This window comes from Neophocaena asiaeorientalis, unplaced genomic scaffold (assembly GCF_003031525.2).
Source record: "Neophocaena asiaeorientalis asiaeorientalis breed wild unplaced genomic scaffold, Neophocaena_asiaeorientalis_V1.1 scaffold185, whole genome shotgun sequence".
In the NCBI taxonomy this organism is placed as follows: domain Eukaryota; kingdom Metazoa; phylum Chordata; class Mammalia; order Artiodactyla; family Phocoenidae; genus Neophocaena; species Neophocaena asiaeorientalis.
In genome coordinates this window covers 88,818-109,919 of record NW_020171809.1, presented here as the reverse complement: position 1 = coordinate 109,919, position 21,102 = coordinate 88,818, and the positions used below count along the sequence as shown (strand labels likewise).

The 21,102-nt window shown below is 59.2% G+C and overlaps 1 protein-coding gene across 3 annotated transcripts; it reads left to right on the top strand.

The window, feature by feature from the left end:
* Nucleotides 1-6: 6 nt before the first annotated feature.
* Nucleotides 7-21,096, top strand: D2HGDH (D-2-hydroxyglutarate dehydrogenase). 3 transcript variants are annotated; one of them, XM_024757466.1, is made up of 10 exons: nucleotides 7-283; nucleotides 1,052-1,419; nucleotides 6,246-6,303; nucleotides 7,574-7,713; nucleotides 8,475-8,668; nucleotides 9,790-9,958; nucleotides 11,913-12,056; nucleotides 13,352-13,494; nucleotides 14,748-14,913; nucleotides 20,245-21,096. In XM_024757466.1, the coding sequence occupies exons 2-10, from the start codon at nucleotides 1,062-1,064 to the stop codon at nucleotides 20,502-20,504; spliced, it is 1,632 nt and encodes a 543-aa protein (XP_024613234.1). In that variant the 5' UTR covers nucleotides 7-283; nucleotides 1,052-1,061; the 3' UTR covers nucleotides 20,505-21,096. The 3 variants fall into 3 exon arrangements, with proteins under 3 accessions (XP_024613234.1, XP_024613171.1, XP_024613308.1); XM_024757540.1 differs by lacking the exon at nucleotides 7-283 and adding an exon at nucleotides 4,292-5,911 and having other exon boundaries at nucleotides 1,295-1,419; XM_024757403.1 differs by having other exon boundaries at nucleotides 7-1,419.
* Nucleotides 21,097-21,102: the final 6 nt, after the last annotated feature.

Below are 21,102 nucleotides of genomic sequence, written 5' to 3'. Positions count from 1 at the left end.
CCGCGGGGTCCTTGGGCCCGACCGCCCGGGCTGGTCCCGTCATGTGATCGCGCAGGCCGCGCGCTCCGGGCCCTCCGGAAGAGCCGGGGTGACTCAGCGCCCCCGAGTGCGCCGGGGCCACCGCGATTAGCCGTTGCTTCCCAGCCGGGGCGGCCCCTCCTGGCCCCGGGTGGTCACCTGTGGGCTGGCCCGACGGCCGTGGCCCCAAGCTCCTGGTCTCGGTCGGGGGTCCCAGAGAGTTCCTTTCCTGAGCTCGCCCACCTGTACTGCGTACCCCCTAACGGTGAGGGTCACCGTCCGTGGTTCATTTAATCCTCATCCCCACCGGTGAGGCACATGCTGCATCAAGGCACAGAGAGGCTCGTTCGTTTTCTCAGGGTCACACAGCGGGTGTGAACCCACGCGCGAACGCTGCCTCCGGTGCCGACTCAGGTTGTCTGAGCATCAGGTGACGTGGAAGTATCCAGAAAACGGGTGCTGCACCCCTCCCGCCTCTCCGGGGGGCTGCAGGGCTGCGTGGCGTTTGTGCGAATCCCGGCTCTCCCACCGTGGGCAGCCAGAGGAGCTTCCCCCCGCCCCCACTTCCTTTGATTCCGTGGTTCTTAAACTTGTAACCTATCCACGAAACATAAGATTTATCATATTAACCATTTTTAAGTGTACAATTCAGTGGTATCTGTCCCTTTCCTTTTAGCACCTTAACTCCTGGTTTGTTCTGAAGGAAGGGGGGTGAAAGGGAGATACGGTTGTTGCAGGTGTTAAAAGCTGACACCCAGGGGTGGCCTCAGCCAAGGGCGTACATCTCAGTGACTTGTCAGGAGGTGACTCCACACTGGGTCAGGGTGAAGGCCTCGTGTCCCTTGTCCCCCCCCCCCAGTCCACATCTCCCGGGTGGTCCAATCTCACTCCGCCACCACCACTGTGGAAAGTGTTGTCTGTTTCTGGACCTTTCCTGGGCCTGGGCTCTGCCGAGGTCTCTCCCCAGCAGGTGCTTCCCTTTCCGTTGCTCCGTAGTATTCCAGAGTTCCAGGTCCAGTCACTTGCTTTTCAGGGCAGGAGCGATGATGTCCCGTCTGGCGCCCAGGTGGCCTGCGTGGCTCTTCTGGTGGCAGGCGGCCTGCCCTCAGGGAGTCTCCGCACAGCAGAGGACATGGGCAGGGGCGTCCAGGATCCCTGGGCCAGGTGGCCCTTGGGGGGCCACGGGCACCAGCCCCCTCGTTCGAAGAGGCAGCTCCTCGGCATTCTCCTGTGCTCCCGAGGTGGTGCTGACCCGGGAGCGCTACTCCGTGCGGCGGCTGCCCTTCTCTGTGGTGTCTGAGGACGACCTGGCTGCCCTGGAGCGCATCGTCCCTGGCAGGGTCATCACAGACCCAGAGGAGCTGGAGGCCCCCAATGTGGACTGGCTGAGGACGGTCCGGGGTGAGTAAGGGTCCGTTCATGCTTCACACTTGGCGGGGTGGATGGGCTTGAGAAACAGCGTGAGATGAGGTGAGGCCGGTGAGGAGCTCTGGGTGGCGGCACATAACGCTTTTCTCATGCACGACGTCTACACATTAAAAGATGAAACAGCACCTCCCCCCGCCCCCCCCCAGCTGCTCAGAGGTGTGTGTGTGTGTTAACTACTGCTCACTTCCCCTCAGCGCCTGCATTAGTCTCCCGGGGCCACCTGTGTAACAAAGAACCACAAACCAGGCTCAAAACGACACATTTATCCTCTCTGTTCTCAAGGCCAGAGTCTGAGATCCAGGCGTGGGCAGGGCTCCCTCCAGGGGGCCTGCGCTGTGACCGGCCGCAGTGGGTGTGCAGGCTGCCTCTTCCAGCTCTCGGGGGCTCCAGGAGACCTCGGCTCGTGACAGCATCACTCCAGTCTCTGCCTCTGTCCTCACATGGCCTCTCCCCTGTGTCCCCTCTCCATTCTCCTGTGAGGATGCCTGTCCTTGGATTGAGGTCCCACCCTAATCAGGGTGATCTCATCTCAAAGATCCTTAACTTAATTACACCTGTAAAGACGCTTTATCCAAATACGGTCACATTCGCGGGTTCTGAGGGGTGGGAGGTAGACGCATCTTCTGGGAGGCCTGTTCTCCCCAGTGCAGCTTCCTCTCCTCCACTGTACCAGCGGTTCTCCTCCTGGACCCAGCACACCCTCTTGATAACAGAGATTTCCTAATACCCTGTGTTCTCTTCTGAAATGATTTCAGAGATTACGTGACCTACTTCCGTGATGTTCTTGCTACAATATTAAGGAGAGCTAGAAGTCAGGCAATTTACAACGTGGGGACAGATTTAAACCTGTAATTCCAGGACACGCTGGGCGGCCAGGTCCTCAGGCTGGGCCTGGATCCAGCGCACTCGGGACTGAAAAAGAGTAGTGGAGGGTGTGCTGTGCTGTTGACTCGGACACTCTGAGGGCTGTGCTGCTGGCGGGAAACCCTCCGAGTGAGGTTCCAAACCACAGTGCAGAGTCTTGAGCGAGTGGAACTGTGGCGGAGGCGCAGATAACGGGGCGGTCCTGCCCCTGTGGGAGGCCCGAGACACTGGACAACCTTCGGCTCTACTTCTCTGCTGGGGCGCCCTCGAGTGCAAGGGCGTCCAGCCCCGCCCTGCCCACAGGGGCGGCACTGCCCTGCTGAGAGGCCCCGCCCAGCAGGCAGTGACCCTGGAGGCCAGAGAGGGTGATGCCCGCCCGGCTCCGCCAGGCCGGTCGCGGTCCCGCCTTGGTGCCACTGTCTGGGCGGACAGACCTCAGTGCCCAGCCCCACGCAGGGCACCCCGCCTGCCCGTCCCCGAGGCCCGCGTGCCCATGCTCTGGGGTGCCCTGAGCGGGCGGCGGCTGCAGTTTCCCGGGGGCCCTCCTCCCCGTCAGCCACCTACCTGGGGGCTGGGCAGCGGGCAGCCTGCGCTGCGTGCCCATGTGGAGGACCCCTGCGAGCTTCCTGTCTCCTTGAGTTCGGGGGGCTGCGCTGGGCCAGCTCAGCTGTGAGTCCAAGGGCTCAGGGCCCAGCGGCTGCTCAGTGGGCGTCTGTTGGGGTACTTGGTGAATTTTTGTCGAAATACCCCTTTATGTGGCTTTCTTTTGGAGAGAAACCCTGTCTAAATTTTGGATCATTTTAATCTCAGAGTTACGTAGAAAATGTAAGCTAGCAAAAGCTGATTAGGGTCTTTTAATTTTTCTTAAAAAGTGAGATTTTATTTGAAGTGGAAGCTTATTGAACCTTTCTTCCTTCAAAACTTAGACCACTCGCTCATGGGTGAACCCCACAAACTTTGCGCCTGCACCGAGTGAAAGGCTGGGGCCCTGGATGTACAGAGGGACAGGAGGCTGACCTGGGGGTGGCAGCAGGAGCAGGGGCTGGGCTGCGCTCCACATGGCCGTGAGCGCCCTGGAGGGCCCCCCAGCACAGGCCGTTTTCTCCGACCTGGGAAAGCCTCTGGAAGGGTGTGCCTAGAGCAGGGACAGCCAGCCAAAGCCTCAGAGCAGGGCTGCACTGGGCTCCTTGGAGGAGCCATGAGACCTGAGACCACATGAGCGGCCGGAGTGGATGGCTGGCGGGGGGAGGTCGGGGAGGGGCGGGTCAGCGAGGCCTCGAGGGCCCTGTGTGTCCTGACCTTTCCTGCCCGCTGATGGGGAGTGCGGCCGGAGGGCCACGGTGGAGGGGGCCGCAGTGGGTGTGCGAGGGGCCGGGTGCCCGGGCGGGGGGCTGGCCGCTGAGTAACTGTTGGCTCGGGTGTGTCTGGAAGGGAGGTTGGCTGACGGCTGGATGAGGGTGTGAGGGAACGACGGCAGGCGCGCAGGGACATTTGGCCTGAGCAGTAGCAAAAACTGGACCCGTCTGCTGAGTTGATGCGGAGAGTGACCCGAGGAGGGTGGATCTGTGCAGGGAGAACCAGGAGTTTGGGTTTGGACGTGTTCCTGTGGCCATGCGAGGGGGCCTGTCGGGCCGTGGAGCAAGCTAGTCTGAGGTCTAGGGCGGGGCAGCAACGGCCTTCCGAGGAGGCTGATGACCGCTGTGTCCAGTGGAGGGGCGAGGGGCCCGCCAAAGGGGCGGGGCACCAGGGGCCGGGGGAAGAAAGACAGGGAGGTGGGGTCGTGGGGTCAGATGCGGCCACACGGACAGGCTGAGACGGGCCACGTCGGCGTCCCTGGGGACACATGGGAGGTTCTCCGTGGTGTGAAGGGGATGCATCTGCCCCTGGAGCCGGTCCTGGGGTGTGAGGGGCCAGGAGGGTCAGAGAAGTGGGTGAGGCTTGCAGGGCTCAGGGGTCAAGCGAAGGGACTTTTCGTCTTTAGTTCTAGGATGAGAGCGCCGTCTCAGCAGGTTTGTGGTGTCATCGGGGATGAGCAGGTGGAGAGGGGAACGTGGATGACCCAGGGACAGGAGGGACGTCCTCGAGGAAGCGTCGGGGGCCCACAGTCCCGTGAGTTGTGCAGATGCTGGAGCGAGGGGCAGCTTGTTCTGCGGGCCACTGGATGCCAGGAGGCCAGGTCTCAGTCCTGCTGTTGACAGTCTCCATGACCCGACCAGCAGGCTCCTGCAGAGCGCGGGCAGGAGGTCCTGGGCCTCAGCTCTGCCCCGCCGTGTGCAAGCAGCCCCGACATACGACATATGCAGGGGGCGGCAGCCGGGCATGCTGTGCTGACCCTGAGGTCGGTGGGCACTGACATCCCCAGGGCTCGGCTGGGAGACCGAGAACCGGGGGCGCCGCCAGGTTTGTGTGCGTGAGGAGGGCGCCTGGACGAGGCCCCAGGGGAGGAGGGCTCCTCTGGCACCCCAAGCCCGGAGGCATCCTGAGGGAGGGAGAAGAGTCAGTGCCCTAGGGCTGCAGGGGAAGCAGAGACAAGAGGCGGGAGTGCTGGAGCAGGTGCTCCAGGAGGCCGGGGCGCTCAGAAGGCCAGGAGAGCGGATGGCCTCCTGGGGGTGAGGCACCTGGAAATGCTGGGATGCTGCTGGCAGGTGGTGGGCGGGGTGGTGAGCGAGCCTGGATCCAGGGCGGTCCCCCTGCAGGGACAGCCCCCAGAGCACTGTGAGGGTGCTGAGAGGGAGGAAGGCCGCAGCGGGGTGGTGTCCGGAGCCTGTGCAGCCGGGCTTTCCACCTGTCCCCTCACTGGCCTGCGCGTCCCGGCCTGTCCGGGCTGGACGCTCCTTCCCTCCAGTCCTGGGCGGTTCCCCCGAGTTGCCTCTGATGATTCTCTGCTCTGTGCTCCGTTCTCTTTGTAGGCTCCCCTTATTAACACGTTGGACCGTTTTCTTATCCTTTCCCCCATGAGAAAGTAAACTTCCTGGGGGCGGGAGAACTCGTCTGTTTTTATTCTCTGTGCCCATCACAGGGCACAGAGGGTGGGTGCTCAGGTGTTGCTGAGAAACAGTGTGTGAGTGAAACCAACAGAGCCTCGGGGGTGACCAGGGTCCCTGGACTGTGCTGTCCTGAAGGATCGGGGTGCCAAACAGCCAGCTACCTGGGCAGGCACAGTCCGTTTGATGAACAGCAAGTGAGAAATGGCTTTCAGAATAAAAAAGGGTAAGGTTGCAACCACAGCCCGGCCTCAGAGCTCCATGAAATCGCTGGATGCCCTGCTGTCCTCCTGCAGCCTCTTAGCCACTTAAAGTACTGATACTTTCCACAAAATTGAAAGGGTGGGAAGAGACTTGATTGTCTTCGAGACAGTGGTCAGCAATGCTGACAGACGAGGCCACGCTGGACATCAAATAAATCGTGGCAGCAAAGACTTGTAACCAATGAACAACCTAAGAACCCATGAGCCCGCATGGCTGTGATTAAATAGCCAAGGACACAAATACATGAGAGGGAAGGGGAGGCCCCTTCTTACAGCAGAAGGTTGCCTGGAGTGCGGGCGGATGGATGCATTTAGAAACATCACCTCTGGTGCCTGTCCTGAGAACAGATTCAGGTAAGGATGATTCACAGGCGACCGTTTGCGGGGCGACAGGGTATCGACGTAGCCTCAAGTGTCTCTGCACGAGACCCATATTAAATTACAAGGGAAACCCAGTAAACTTCAGTGGGGAAGGCGGGCAGACGCCCCTACCCTGGGGCCCTGCCAGCCTGCTTCCCAGGGCCCAGCTCAGGACCACAGACCACCACCCGCTGGCCCTCCGCCCCCTCCAGCTGGAGACGGGCCGCTCCTGCCATCGGGTTTTGGTCCTTGAGGTTTGTGGGCCAGCTCCGCCAGGAGGTGGGACGCATCCCTGCCGCGGGGTGACCGCGCGGCTTCTGTCTTGCAGGCTCCAGCAAGGTGCTGCTGAGGCCCCGGACGTCCCAGGAGGTGGCGCACATCCTCAGGTACACGCCCTGCCCACTCTCTCTCCTGCGTTGCTCATCCATGGTTTCCTCACAGGCACAGGACACAGAACAGGCAGACCCCGTGAAGTGGACAGTGACCGGGGCCGGGGAGGTGGCGGGGGTAGTGCCAGCCTGAGCAGGGCTGAGCCCGGAATCTTGGACCCTTGGGGTACCAGCTGGGCCTTGGGTGGGGAGCGGCTGCAGACTCGAAGGGCAGGGCAGGGAAGGAGACGGACCTTTTCTTGAGAAATGTGTTCTTTGATGTTTTATATCAATACGTTCTCGTGTTTATTATAGAAAAATTGGAAAACGTACAAAACCATAAAGAAAAAAAATGCAAAAGCAACCAGTAATTTCCCCTCCAAAGAAAACCACCGATGACATTTTGGTGTGTTAGCTCAGCATCTTTCTTGCGGGGGTGAGGGTTTTTAAATGTTACCACGTTGTATCTACAGTGTCAGAGTCTTTTTTCCCTTCCGTTTGGCAATATCCGTGCCCATTTCTTGTTGCTAATTATTCTTCCACGCCTCTGTCATTGCATGGAAGGTGTGCGCCCTGTGAGTGCTTTGCCCCCACGGTGGCACGTTGAGGTGTGTCCAGTGCTTCAGAATAGCTGGCAGGTGGGCGGGCGCCCCAGCCTTCTCTGTCAGAGCCACGGCTGGAGGCTGACTCGCGGCAGGCGGACTCTCAACCACTGCGCCACCAGGGGAGCCCGGCAGGCGGCTTTTTTGACGCACGTGGGCAGCCTGCCTCTCGGGGCACGTGCCCTGCTGCCCAAATCCTGACCCAATGGGGCGCCTGTAGCTTCAGGCCTTTGCACAGTGGGAGGCTGGCTGGGGACGAGGTGCTACTGATGCATCTGACGTAGGTCTGGAGGGCGGTGGGCGAGGGAAGGGCATGTGGCCAAGGTTAAAGGAGAGAGGAGACGTGGGGCCTAGAGGTGGGAGGGAGCCCCGAGTGCCTGGGGGCTGCGGTTCTTCAGGTAACAGGGAGGGCTGCAGCTGTTGCTCGGACCGTCTGTACTTGGAGGACTGGCGTCTCAGGGCAGCCGGGGCCTCAGCCATGATCTGGGAAGATGCTGGCCGCCAGCTCCCCGGGTGGCTGTGTGATGGACGTTTGTCCTGTCAGACTCCCATTGTGCGTGGGGGCCGAGGAGGCACCCCCTCGAGGCTGTGGCAGGAGGGCCTTGGGGTCTCACGGCCCCGAGAATGTCCCCCTGGGCTGGTGGTGTGGGAAAGGGGCCCTGACGCTGGTCCTGTGCGTGCCCCAGGTACTGTCACGAGAGGAACCTGGCTGTGAGCCCACAGGGGGGCAACACGGGCATGGTGGGGGGCAGTACCCCCGTCTTTGATGAGATCATCGTGTCCACCGCCCTCATGAACCAGATCGTCAGCTTCCACAACGTGTCTGGTAAGGCCAGCTGTCCATCAGGACCATCCCTCTCAGCTGCGGGGTTGGGCCGTGGGGAATCCGGGCCCGGGGAGGGCCCAGAGGCCACCACCACTCCACCCGAGCCGGGCCCCCGGGTGCGTCTGGAGGGGGGTTGTTATTTAGTTGGTTACTGGGGTGACTCACCCCCTGGGCTTGACCTGTTCCTGCGGCCCCTTCAGATTGACATTTCCTGGCCGTGCCGGCCCTTCCCAGGGCGTGCAAGGCGTCTAAGGGGCTCCGTGCTCATGAAGCTCGGGGCTCAGCAACGGCGAGTTGGTGCCTCCGGCAGGACATACGGGTGGATCGTGCTGTCTGGCAGGGGCACCTGGACACTGGGTGGTGTCGAGCAGCACCCTGGCCTCCACCCACTCGATGCCAGCAGCCCCTCCAGCCCAGATCGCCTCCAGAATTGTCACGTGTCCCCAGGGGCAGAATCACCCCCACGGTTGAGGGCCACAGCCTTGTAGCAGCCCTCCGTTTACGGCTCCCTGGCATAATAAGCGTGTGTGTGTGGGTGTGTGTGGTGTATGTGAGGTGTTTTTCCTCCATTTTGCCTCACTGTTGTTTTTCTTTTCTCATGAAGGCATCTTCTGGGGAGGGATGGGGGACACGCCCCTTTTCCTCCTCACCCGGGTTCCGGGTGGACACCCCTTCTGGGGGTTTTCGCCTGCAGGGCCCCCCGGCGTGGTCCGGCTGGTCCTGAGCTGAGAGTCCCCGCGGGCGCTCTGGTTGCTTGGCAGGGGTCCTGGTCTGCCAGGCGGGCTGCGTCCTGGAGGAGCTGAGCCGGTATGTGGAGGAACGGGGCTTTGTCGTGCCGCTGGACCTCGGGGCGAAGGGCAGCTGCCACATCGGGGGGAACGTGGCGACCAACGCAGGCGGCCTGCGGTTTCTGCGATACGGCTCACTGCGAGGGACGGTCCTGGGCCTGGAAGTGGTGAGCTGGGGATACTGTCGCGGCTCAGCGCTGGCCCTGCTTCCAGGGACACCTGGCTGGGCTCGCTCTGGTCCCCAGGTCGGTCCCAGGGTGGCTGACTTTCCCAGTGGTCAGCATGCGAGGTCTCTGGGTGAGACCCCCTGTCAGGTCCACCCTTGCTCCCTGCAGACACCTGGGGTGGTGCAGGCCCAGCGTGGGGGCTGCCCTCTTGGGCCCCGGGTGGCGCAGGTGCATGAGGCCACCTCGGGGATGGGGCCCCGTCCCAGCCTGGAGATCCAGGTTCCCACTGTACCAGCCCCGGTCTCCTCTCGGTTCCACTAGGGCCTTGGGGGTTACACGAAGCACCCCGCTTTCTGGCTTCCCACGAGGTGATGGCGTGTCCGCTGCCCTCCTGTCCCTGTGAGGAGCTGCTGTGGGAAGCTCGAGCAGCTTCCCGGACCAGCAGCATTCCGCCCTCCAGCTTCCTGGTAGCTCGTGCTCAGAGGAGCCCCGTGGCGCCACTGTCACCACCCCTAGGGCTGTTGAGTCTGTGAAGCACACCTCAGGGCTTTCTAAAGCAAGGGCCCTCCGTTTACCCAAGGAGGGAACGACTTGCATCTGCTAAATCACGAGGTTCCTGTAGCTTTGTCCTCTGGACGCCGGTTATTTTTCATTGTAACTCACTTTCTCATTTTCACAAGCTGTTTTGCTAAGCTTCTGACTAAATAAACCAAGCAAGATTCAGGACGGGCTTACAGAGCATGACTGCGGGGCCTGTGGATGAGGAGTGCAGGGGTGGGGGGCCTGATGCACTGCCACTCTGCATCAGGAGGTGCGCCCTCCTGCACCCCAGGTGTGCCCTGCTTTGGGCCAGCTTCCCTTGAGAACTGGGCCCTGAGGTTCCTGATCGTGGCGGTGGTGGGGATCGTCACTGCATCCGGGGAAGAGAAGCCCCTCTTTCAGCCTGTTGGGGTGACTTCAGGCCTGGTGCCTAGGGACCCCTGTGTTCCTGGGCCAAAGTGGGGCGGGGGGCTGATGACTGGCTCAGCTTTCTCAGGGTGCCCTGGGCTGGGTCGGCTTCCCCAGGGCGTCTGTTGGGGCCGTGGGCTGTTGCAAGAGTGCCCGTCTCTGCTCCCTCCCAGGTGCTGGCCGACGGCACCATCCTTAACTGCCTCACATCCCTGCGGAAGGACAACACGGGCTATGACCTGAAGCAGCTTTTCATCGGGTCAGAGGGCACCCTGGGGGTCATCACCGCCGTGTCCATCTTGTGTCCGCCCAAGCCCAGCGCTGTGAACGTGGCTTTCCTCGGTAGGTGCCCTCCGTCTGCCTCTCGAGCGGGTTCTCAGGCTAAGCTGCCGTGTGCGGTCCCTCCCGTTTCTCTGGGCTTCTCGCTGTTTCCAAAGGGTCTGGGACCTGGCCTTGTTGGTGTCCACAGTGGGCTTTGGGCAGAGCACACACTCTATTCTGTAACAAAACTGGAGCTTCGCCCGTTTTATCCACCCGGCGTTCGTTGTTTAGGCAGCTTATGCAGTAAGATTCACAGGGAAATGATGTGGTTTGGCGCGAGATCAAGGGCATGAGTCTGTTCATCACAGGGTTGGGGGGGCAGTAATTAGTCCCCTCTGTAAGCCAGCCGCTGGCCTCCCCTGTCTTGGACCACCTGTCTCTGCGAACGCGTTGGGACATTTCCCTCGCCGGCCGTTCACGTTCTCTGCTTCCCTTCAGAGCAGGCTTGAAAAACGGGCTCACGTCTACTTTGTGCCGATCCCTCCATCACGTGTTTGCATCTCCTTTCCCGCCGTCGTTCAGCTGCGTTAGGTTAACTGCAGCCTCCGCTCCTCTGCTGGTCCAGAGGCCCATCTCTGGGAGGTCCCGGCACCTTGCCTGGCGGCGGGACGCAGGGCCCCCAGTGGCTCCCACCACGCGCGGGCTCTCATCTTGAGCCCATCAGTCTCCGGTCTCTGGTGGTCCTTTTACTGTTATTTTCCACATGTGCCATTTTCTTCGTCCCCTGCGTCAGGCCTTCCTCCAGAGGCCACGTGCCTCGTGAACACGTCCTCCGTCATTTCCTGTTGTGGATGCCTGCTGCTGAGTTCTCGCTTTGAGTCTGTCCAAAACCATCTCCATTTCACCCCATTCTTGGAAGACACTCTGGCGAGCACAGGCTGGCATCTGTGCCCTTTCGTCCTGTTGAGGGCGCCACTCCGCGTGGCTCCGTGGCTGTTGGTGACGCCAGCCAGCCGTCCTCTGCTGCCGCTGCTCTGAGGGACTCTCTCTCTTTTTCTTTGGCCGATTTAAAGATTTTCTCTTTACCTTTGGCGTTTTATGGGTCTCGGTGTGTGGTGTGTGAGAGTACGTTTCTTTTTCTCTCTGGGTTTCCTGAACTTCTTAAACCCATGGCTTGGTTCTCCCACTTCCATAAGTTTCCTGCCACCCCCCGTCGTCAGCGGTTGCCCCTGTTTTGCTCCCCTCTCAGGACTGCGATTAGACGCACGATAGAGCCTATCAATCTGTCCACCCTCCCTGTGTCTTACCTGCATCCGAGTTTCCATCCTGTCTCACTCTGTGATGCATTCTGGAAGGTTTCTTCTGATCTGTATCCAGTTCACTAACGCTCCCTGCGGCTGGAGTTCATGTATCGCCAAACCCGCCATGTCCAGCCCTGCGTCCAGCCGGGGGTCCTGCACGTGTTCCTTGGGCTTCAGCCCCTGAGCTTCACTCGCGGGATCTTCTCTCCAGACCCTCCTCCCTGACCTCCACACGACCTCTCAGTGCCTTCCCATCCCTGCCCTGAAAGGCCAAGTGTGCCCACCCCTCCCCGCCTGCTGACATATCCACGTCCCCTCCCTGCCTTGGGCCGCTTGGTGGTCAGCTCCAGGCACCGGGACACCACGGGGAGCTCGGGGGTCAGTACATGTGCCTTGAATGACTTGCTGGGCCCTGGGTGTTGTCAGAGACGCACAGCTAAGCTGTTTTCCGGGGCGGCCCGTTGTTGGCCCTGTGTTTGTGGACTTTCCAAGTGGCTTTCCTGAGCGTCAGGGCTCTCAGGCAGCCTTTCCTCTTCCTCTTCGATGCCTGTGACCTACGACGTGGTGGCTGACCCGGGTGGCTTGTCCCGCTCCGCGAGGCTGCCCAGCTCAGCAGCGCCGTTGCCAGGAGACGGGTTGGTTTTGCTGCTTGAAAGGGGGCTCAGGTGGGCCCGTAGGTGAGGCCCTGCCTCTGCATGACCAGCTCGCCTGTCCTTTTTCCATGTCTGTTGCAGGCTGTCCTGGCTTTGCTGAGGTTTTGCAGACCTTCTGCACCTGCAGGGGCATGCTGGGCGAGATCCTGTCCGCATTCGAGTTCATGGACGCCGAGTGCATGAAGCTGGTCGGGCTCCACCTCCATCTCGCCTGCCCCGTGCAAGGTACTGTCCCCGCCCACTGGCAGCGCCCACCGCCCCTATTGTGTCGTTTGATGTGTGGGCTGATCGGAGCCTCCGTCCTGTCCGTGAAGTAGGAGGTGGCAGGGAGCGTCGCTACGGTTCCGGCGTCCCTGTAGCTGTTGAGAGCGGAATTCTCCCTGAAGTTCGTTTTACGTGCGCCCCCGGAGCTCAGTCAAATGCTGTCGGTCGTGCCGTAGCCCCGGGGTCTTTGGAACAGCCAGATGCACACTCAGGGGTGCCCCCCGGCTCCTGCACTGGGAGACGTGTCATCGCATGAAGTGCTGGCCCTCGGAGCTCAGCCAGCTCGCTCTGCTTTGCCAGTGAGCTCGTCATGCCCAGGTCTTTAGTCCGCGCTGTGTAGAGCTAAGTCTGTGCAGCTGTACACCTTGGTATTTTCACTTCTGGAATCGACCCGGAAGAAATGATCGTTGTCTTACCCCAGGCTGCCCTAACAGAACACTACAGCCTTAAAGAAGGAAATTTATTTCCCCTGGTTCTGGAGGCTGCAAGTCCAAGACCAGGGTTCCATCGGGGTTGGGTTCTGGTGAAAGTCCTCACGGGGCGTCTTCTGTGTGTGTGTGGGAGAGACCTCTGGAGTGTCTTCCTATTCCCGTGAGGGCACCAGCCCTGAAAGATCAGGGCCCCACTCTTAGGACCTCATTTAACCTGAATTACATCCCTAAAGGCCTAATTTCCAAATACAGTCGCATAAGGGGTGGATTAGGGCTTCACCGTGGGAATTTGGGGTGGGCGGTTACACAGTTCAGTCCATAATAGTCATAAGTGTGGAAAGAACTTTGTGCTTTAAGTTTTTACTGAGGCATTTGTTTTCGTATAAAATAGGAAACCACCTGTCCAGGGTAGAGAAATAAGACATGTACGACCGTTGGAAAGGCGGAGGGTCCCTGGGGGCGGAGAGCGAAGGGTCCCTGGAGGGTCAGAAGATCCCTGGATGGTTGGAGGGCCCCTGGGGTGTTATCGGCCATTGCAAAGCGCTGGGCCTCCCCTTTAGCACACAGTTTGGTAAGAGGGGTCCCTGGGGCGCCTCCACCCCATCCAGGCACCAAAAGTACAGCTTTGTGCTGTCTCCAGGGGGCCTGGCTTCTCTTACAGTGAAAGACCTATTTTTAAACTGTCTGAAATTCAACCCGAGTAGCCGGCGGCTGCTCTGTGGGCAACATGAGCGCCGTCAGGGGTACCAGAGCTGCGGCTGGCCTAGGCCTGTCCTAGCTCTTGGCCGACCGCCTTCCCCTCCGCTTTCCCTCTGCCCCCTTCAGAAAGTCCGTTCTACGTCCTCATCGAGACCTCGGGCTCTGGGGCGGGGCACGATGCGGAGAAGCTGAGCGGCTTCCTGGAGCAGGTGCTGGGCTCGGGGCTGGTGACCGACGGGACCCTGGCCACCGATCAGAGGAGGATCAAGGTGTGTGAAGGCTGCGGCCCTCGTCCTTCCCATGACGCCTGAAGTTAGATTGTGGGTCGTGGCTGAGCGTGAGCGTGTGTCCCCAGCTGGGCATCTGTCTGGGCTGGTGGTGCCCCATCCCTGGGGGGTGGTGCCACCTGTCTCGGTGCCCCTTCTGGTCCTGCCCTGTCTGGGCTGCTGGCTCCACAGCCCCGTTCTCAAACGTCGGTGCCAGGGGCCCAGCTGGGTGACACAGGAGGGGGCTGGGCCAGCACCGTTCCTGGGTGGGTGAGGGGTCAGGAGGACATCCCTGAAGGGACATTTTGAGCACAGATGGATGTGGGGTGGGGAGTGAGTTACCTGTGCAGGTGCACAAAGGACCTGAGGGGCTGGTGCCTGCCGTGTTCCAGACAGAACTTTCTGGAGAGGGTGGGACTGGAGCACGGTGGGGGGGGGGCAGACAAGGGGGCAGCAGGACTTGGGGCTGCACCGGGGCGTGATGGACGTGAGTGGGGCTCGAGGAGCCTCTGGGCACATGAGTTGGCTGGACTCCGGGTGTGTGCGGGCGGCGGGTGCTGGGTGACCCTCTGCTGTAGAAGTCTGTGAGAGAGCCGGGGAGATCCGGACGCTGCCCGGATATTCCGCGGTGGCGAGGAATTATTGTTATTTTTTCAGGGGTGATCATTGCACTGGGGGTATGTTAAAAAAGCAAGAGAAAGGAGTTTTTGCCTTGCCGAGGAGGTTGGTTTGCCGGGAGGTTTCCTGAAATGGGGAGTGGGGGGTTTAGGGCAGGGCAGGGATGAGGCCCAAATGGGACGGGCATTCCCAGGCCCTCTGTTCTCTCACGTGACAGGGAAGGCGTTCTCGCGAAGGACAGCGTGACCATGATGAGGCCGCCCTGCCTCTCTGCTCCCTCAGTCCTTCCCCGTGTCCCCCAGCCCAGGCCTGGGATGTCCCCCTGTCTGCCATGGTCCTCCCGCACCTGCTCTCCCCCGACCCTCGCTTGGGGCCCTGTCATGGGGATCACAGGATCTGTTCTGATTGTCCCGAGACAGGCCCTGGGTGCCTGGGTCCCGGGGGCCAGCCCGTGGCCTCATTCGGGGACCTTGTCCCATGTGGACTCTGGGACAGAAGCCACACACACCTGTCACAACCCAGAACGTTTCTGTCACCCGGAGGGTTTCCTCGCCTCGCGACCCCGCGGTCACCCCGCAGCAATGCAGCATCGCTGCCCTGCCCACCGCAGGTGACCGTGCCCGTCCCCTCACTTCCAGATGCTGTGGGCCCTGAGGGAGAGGATCACCGAGGCCCTGAGCCGGGACGGCTACGTGTACAAGTACGACCTCTCGCTGCCCCTGGATAGGCTCTACGACCTCGTGAGCGACCTGCGGGCCCGCCTCGGCTTGCATGCCAAGCACGTGGTGGGCTACGGCCACCTGGGTGAGCGCGGCCCGCGGTGCGGGTGAAGACCCTGGGCCAGGAGGGGGAAGGACCCGCGTCCTCACCACGCGGTCTCTGGGGCCGTCTCGGAGGCAGAGTGCAAGGTCCGGCCTTGGCTGGGGCAGCGGGAGGTGGGCCCTGAACGCGGGGGTCTCAGGGTTTGATGAAGGGGCCTCACCCCTCCCTCCTCAGACGGAAGGATCTTAAAAGCAGTTCAGATAATGATTTTTTGCAGAAAAGTCATGGAAAATGAAAGGAACTGTTTCATTCCCCGTCATTCCCGGCAGCCTTTGGAACTGGGCGTCTCAGAGCCCCGTCCACAGGGCAGGTGTGCTGGGGCCTCCATCCACGTCTCCAGGGCGGGATTCAGCAGTGCCTCCTGGGCTTGTGAGGGTCTGAAGAGGTGCGGTGAGGGGCACACGGTGGAGGCCTGGCCCTGGCCCAGCATCGCTCTGAACGCTTGAGTGGAGGGATTCCACTTTCAAGAATTGAGGAGGAACGTTGGATTTGTCGAATGCTTTTCCTGGGTCTGCCCAGGTGCCCAGTGCTGGTTTTCCTTTGACCAACCAACAAGGCTCATCACTCGAGACCTCTGAGGGCAAGTGGGCCTGTGTCCCAGGATAAGCCCAGCGTGGCCACAATCCTTTTTGTGTCTTGTTTGATCCCGTTTACTTATCCCATGTAGGGCTTTCTCCATCCTGTCCTGTAATCTTCTGTCCAGGCTGGATGTTGGTCTCAAAGTCCTAAAACGATTTGGGGGTCGTCTCTGGCAGAGTCTGTCGGGTTGGAATTACCTTCTCCCTGAATGTTTGGTAGAACTTGTAAATGAGGGTATTTGGGCCTGAAGGTTTTTGTGGGTATTTTTTTGTGGGGGGGTGGGATTGACTACAGAGAAATTTCTTTAACAACTAGAGGGCTCTCCTAGCTTTCCTTTTCTTCAGAATTGGTTGTGGTAATTTTTTTTCTGGGCATTAGTCCATTTCTTCTAAGCCTTCGAGTGTATTGGCATTACCTTGTTCATATTATCCCTCTTTTCCTTTGTGCCATGTCCAGCCTTTGGGGAAGGGGGCTGTTTAACTGCTCATTTGGTTTGTTTCTTGTCTCTGTTGACTGAAGAAAAATGCACAACCTAAAAGTTGTAAGTTAAGTTTTATTCGGGGACCATACTGAGGACATAGGATGGGAGGCAACCTGTCAGATAGCTCGGAGGGACGGCGTCAAAGAGGCAAAGGAGGAACCAGGATATAGAGGAGTTTTTGTAGCTGAATATCAAAATATTACTGCTAATCACGAAAAGCAGACCGCTGAAGTTAATGATTTTAGTGCTTTTCTTTTCTTTTTTTTTACATTTATTTATTTTATTTTTTGGCTGCGTCGGGTCTTCATTGCTGCGTGTAGGCTTTCTGTAGTTGTGGAGCATGGGCTCTAGGTGTGCGGGCTTCAGTGGTTGTGACTCACGGGCTTGGTTGTATCTGCGACATGTGGGATCTTCTCGGACCAGGGCTCGAACCCGTGTCCCCTGCATTTGCAGGCGGATTCTTAACCGCTGCGCCACCAGGGAGGCCCCAGGTCCCACCCTGTCTGATGGCACTGTCATTATCTTTCGGGTCTGAATATTTTCTCATTTCCATTGTCATTGCTTCCTTGATCCATGAGGTAGGCAGAATTGTGTCTTTAAATTTCCAAACATATGGGAGTTTTCTAGCCATTTTAAAGGTCACGGGCCTGTTGACTGTGCTGTGGGCAGAGAGCTGGGTGGCGCTCGTCTTCAGCTGCAGCGGGGTCCCTGGCCCAGGGTGCAGCCAATTTCCATGGCCGTTTGGTGGGTGCCTGAGGGGAGCGTGCTCCCTGCAGACCCCCCAGGTAAAGTGTGCACTCTGTGCCACCCCTTTCCTGCAACGTCTCGGCTGTCGGCTGCCGAGAGGAGCCCTCGCTGGGACAATAGACCCCTCTGCTTCTCCTCGTGCCTCTGCTAATTCTGAAGATAGGAGATGCGGGCTGTCAGTTTGATGCCGAAAGCTCGGCCTCGGTGACCGGTGCCGAATGGATCTCGGAGACAGAGTTTTGGGTGAAGTAGAAAAGAATAGCTTTATTGCTTTGCCAGGCAGAGGGGGGGGACACAGCGGGCTTGTGCCCTGAAAAACTGTGGGTCCCAACCCGGGAAGTTTTGGTGAGGAGTTTTGTAGCCATGGTTCAAGGGTGGGGTTGCTGACGAGATTAGGTTGTGTGTGCAGGGCCAGCGCGCCTTTAATCTGGCCTCAGGTGGTCTTTTCCGGAATGAAGAATGCTGACATCTTCCACTTGTTGGGGGTTTTAGTTCTGTAAAGAGCTCAAATACACTGTTCTGTGTGTCCCTTGAGGAGGGACCGGGACCCTGGCCCAAGGCTACGCTGTTGTTTCCTGGCCTCCCCTCCCTTGTCTCTGCCTCCCCTCCCTTCCCTGATTAGCAGCTGTTCGAATCTGCCCTTTGGAGCTCAGGGAAGGTCATGGAGGCAGAACAGAGAGGCTCCCTTGCCCAGGAGCCCCACAGGGTCCTGCTTGGTTTCAGTTAGAACTTGGACTTAGAGGGCATCTTAGCAAAGAACAGTACATCTTTGGAGATGGTACAGATGCAGAGGACAGAAGTAGGCAGCAAACTGTGGGAAGGTGCATAAACACACGGGGAGGCTAATGGACGCGCGGCGTGTGTAGAGCAAGGCCAGAGTTGTCTCAGGTGGGCACCCTGACCTTGCTGGAATGTGGGGACACCTTTACACACTCATGCCCTGCTTTTAGGTGGACGGAGGGCAGAGAGCTTCTCTTGTGCCTGTTTCTTTTCAATTGCCTTCAGCTCAAAATAATCCTTATGCAAAAGCAGGCTGTTTTGAGGTAGCATATTTTGTAATTTACATTGACTGTAATTACTCAGTGACCTGGATTTGTCTGACTTTGGGCCTTCTGTTTGTCCTTCATTTCTTCTATTTCTTTTTCTCTGATTTATTACCTTCTTTTGGTTGGTGTTTTTTCTCGTATAACTTGTTTCCATTTACTAATGAGGGAATCGTGCCTATCTATTCTTTCGGCAGTAGCCCTAGAATTGTAGCCTTATCTGGGCGGCCCTACCTTAGCAGGGTTGGAAGTTAATCAGTATCATGATCCCCCTCCCAGACAGTGTGGTGGTTCATCTTGTGTGTCAGCCTGGCTGGGCTGTGGTGCCCCGATTCTTGGTCAGACACCAATCTAGATGTTGCTGTGAAGGTATTTTTAAGATGAAATGAACATTTAAATTGGCAGACTTTGAGTAAAGCAGATTACCCTCCATGATGTGGGTGGGCCTCATCTAAGCAGTCGAAGGCCTGAAGAGGAAGACACAGATGTCCCCCGACGGGGAGGGGATTCTCCCCACGGCCTCTGGACTCGAGCTGCAGCGTCCGCTCGTCCCCAGGTCTCCAGATGCTGGCCGCCCTGCAGGTTGGACTCCCACATCCCCACAGTCGTGGGCCAGTTCCTTAAAATTGACCTCTCTCTGTCCCTCCTTCCTCCTAGCCCTCTCCCTCCCCCCAACCCCCACTCTGTACATTGCGTGCATCTGCAGGTGTCCTACTGGTTCTGTTTCCCTGAGAGCCCTGATCAGCACTTGGGGCAGGGACCTTGGGACCCTGTCATTTTGATGTCACCATCTGCTCCTGGTCACACACTGTGTTTTGGAGTGTGTTCCATCGTGTTTTTTAGCCCCAGATAGCAGCAGTGCTGTTGTTATTACTCCAGGAGGTCAGTGTTTGTCTAGACTCACCCACACCTCTGGCCCTTCTTTGCCCTGGGGTCACAGCCCTGCCTTTAGAATTGCCTCTAGTGTGGGAAAGTAGGTGACGGCATGTCTCGGGTTTCATTTACCTGGAAATGTATGAATTTTGTTCTTCGGTGTTTTTTCCGATGGATTTCAAAATTCTCTGTTGGCAGCTCTGTTCTCTGCAGAGTGAAGACATCATTCTGCCGTCTTGACTTCTGTTGCTGCAAAGTTAGCTGTCAGCGAGTGTGGTTCCACTGAAAGGAGTCCATTTTTTTCCTTTTTGTTCCTTTTAAGATCTTTCCCTTTTCCTCGGGGTTCCTTGGCTTCACTCTGCTTGGTTTAGGTGAGCGTTGGCATGCCCTGCTGGGGTCTGGTGGGCTTGGCTTTTAGAAATTGCTCCCCTGTTGTCTCTGCAAATATTGTCTCTCCCCGCCTGCCCCTTCTTTCTGGAACTTTAATCGAGGGCTCACGATGTCCCCACACGTCTGTCTGTCTTTCCTGTTGTCTGTAGCTCTGATCCTCTGTGTGCTTGATTTGTTTTCCATTTCATTAATCTCCCTTTGCTTGTTGACATTTCAGTGACCGTATATTTCATTTCTAGAAGATCAGCCTGGGTATTTAAAAGCTTCCCCTGGTCAGTGTCTTATATTTTTTTCTCTCTCATTTCTTTAAACACGTGAAACATTTATTTCCGTTTCTGGAAATCACCAGGTCGCAGGTCCTTGCGGGTCTTGGTCATCATGGTTTCTTTTCTGTGTGTTTGCAATTTGGGGCTCATGTATCTTAGGCTTGTATCTGTGGGAATTATTTCAGGCCGAGTTGGGGTGATTTGCCTGTGCAGAAGGTGGGGAGGGTGGGAGTGGGGCTGGGTCCCGGTCCGCGGCCAGGAATGGCCTTGGGGCCACGGGGGCCCTGTGAACTGTGCCGCAAGCCCGTGCAGGCTGGCTGCTGGTGTGGATATCTGAGTGTCAGTGGAGATAAGCTTATCTCTCTCCTCCCGCAGTGTTTCCCTTGGGAAAGACCCTTGTTTTCAGAGCCTTGGCCCTGAGGGTATCAGTGGGAACCACTTTTGGTGGGAGAGGGATCCCTGGTTTGCTCCCTGCATTTGACAAATGTACATGGAGGGAGGGGGTCTAAGAAGCCCCAGCTCACAGGGTCAGAGACCCCCAGGTCACCTGGTCCGAGACCTCCTGGGCACTGGGGACCCAGGTCTGTGGCGGCATCGGTGGTCCAGCCTGGGGCTCTCGCAGGTCGTGTGGGTGTTCGTTCCTCTCAGTCTGGAGCCCTCGGGGAGGCGTTGGAGGTTAGGCTGTGTGGGTGGAGATGGGGGGCTGGGGAGAACTTGGAGAGAAACGTATGTGAAGCCAAGGGAGCTGCAGCCCCCAGAGGAGGGGAGTGGTCACCAGCAGGTCAGTGGCCAGTGACGTGAAGGGCTGGAAGCCGGCTGTGAGGGCAGAGGCGGGTGGGGCCAGCACTCCCCAGGGTGGCCTCCAGGCAGGGCAGGGGCGGGGCTGGGGGCTCTCGGGGAAAGGAGGCCCAGCCTGACCTGCGCGTCCCTCCAGGGGACGGCAACCTGCATCTCAACGTGACGGCAGAGGCCTTCAGCCCGTCGCTGCTGGGCACCCTGGAGCCCTACGTGTACGAGTGGACGGCCAGGCAGCGGGGCAGCGTCAGTGCCGAGCATGGCCTGGGCTTCAAGAAGAAGGACGTCCTTGGCTACAGCAAGCCACCCGAGGCCCTGCAGCTCATGCAGCAGCTCAAGGCCCTCCTGGACCCCAAGGGCATCCTGAACCCCTACAAGACGCTGCCCACCCGCACCTGACGCCCGCTGCGGTCAGCGGGAGACTCGGGAGGGGGCCTCGATCCTTGGCTTTGCCTGTGGGGCACGCCCGCAGGGCTGGCGTGGGCTCACAGGGCCTCCATTCGACGGAGCCAGCGGCAGGCGGGGTGCCCGGCCCCCTGGTTGGCGGTGGGGAGCTGGCCCTGTGGCACCTGGGACACGTGGCTCTCGGCAGGATTCGTCCGGGTGCTCTGCCAGTTCTGTTGGGTGGGCTGAGTGGAGAGGGCTGCCCCGTCCTCACTCCATCCTCGTGGCAGGCACTCCGTCCCTTTGCAGGTCCTGGACAGGCCAGGTGGGTGAGCCGTTCTGCCCAATCAGAATAGGCCAGGTCGCCCCTGCTTTGCCTGTGGCCCCTGGGATTCCACCTTGTGGGGTGCAGCTCTGGGGGGGGCACGGGTGGTCCTTCCGCTGGTCCCCACACAGCGTGAGCCTCCAAGGTGCCCTGGGCAGATGTGGTGAACTCCATGTGGGCAGCAGAGCACCGTGAGGTGGGTCCACGCGGAGCTCTGACCAACAGAGCCCGGGCCGTCGGGCGCTTTACGGATGACTTTCAGTCACATTTGAGCCAGTGACAGGAATG

Coding starts and splice junctions, on each gene's coding strand:
- D2HGDH (XM_024757466.1), top strand. CDS start 1,062: ATGATGTCCCGTCTGGCGCCCAGGTGGCCTGCGTGGCTCTTCTGGTGG. Junction 6,304..7,573: donor GAGGTGGCGCACATCCTCAG/GTACACGCCCTG, acceptor TGCGTGCCCCAG/GTACTGTCACGAGAGGAACC. Junction 14,914..20,244: donor GGTGGGCTACGGCCACCTGG/GTGAGCGCGGCC, acceptor GCGTCCCTCCAG/GGGACGGCAACCTGCATCTC.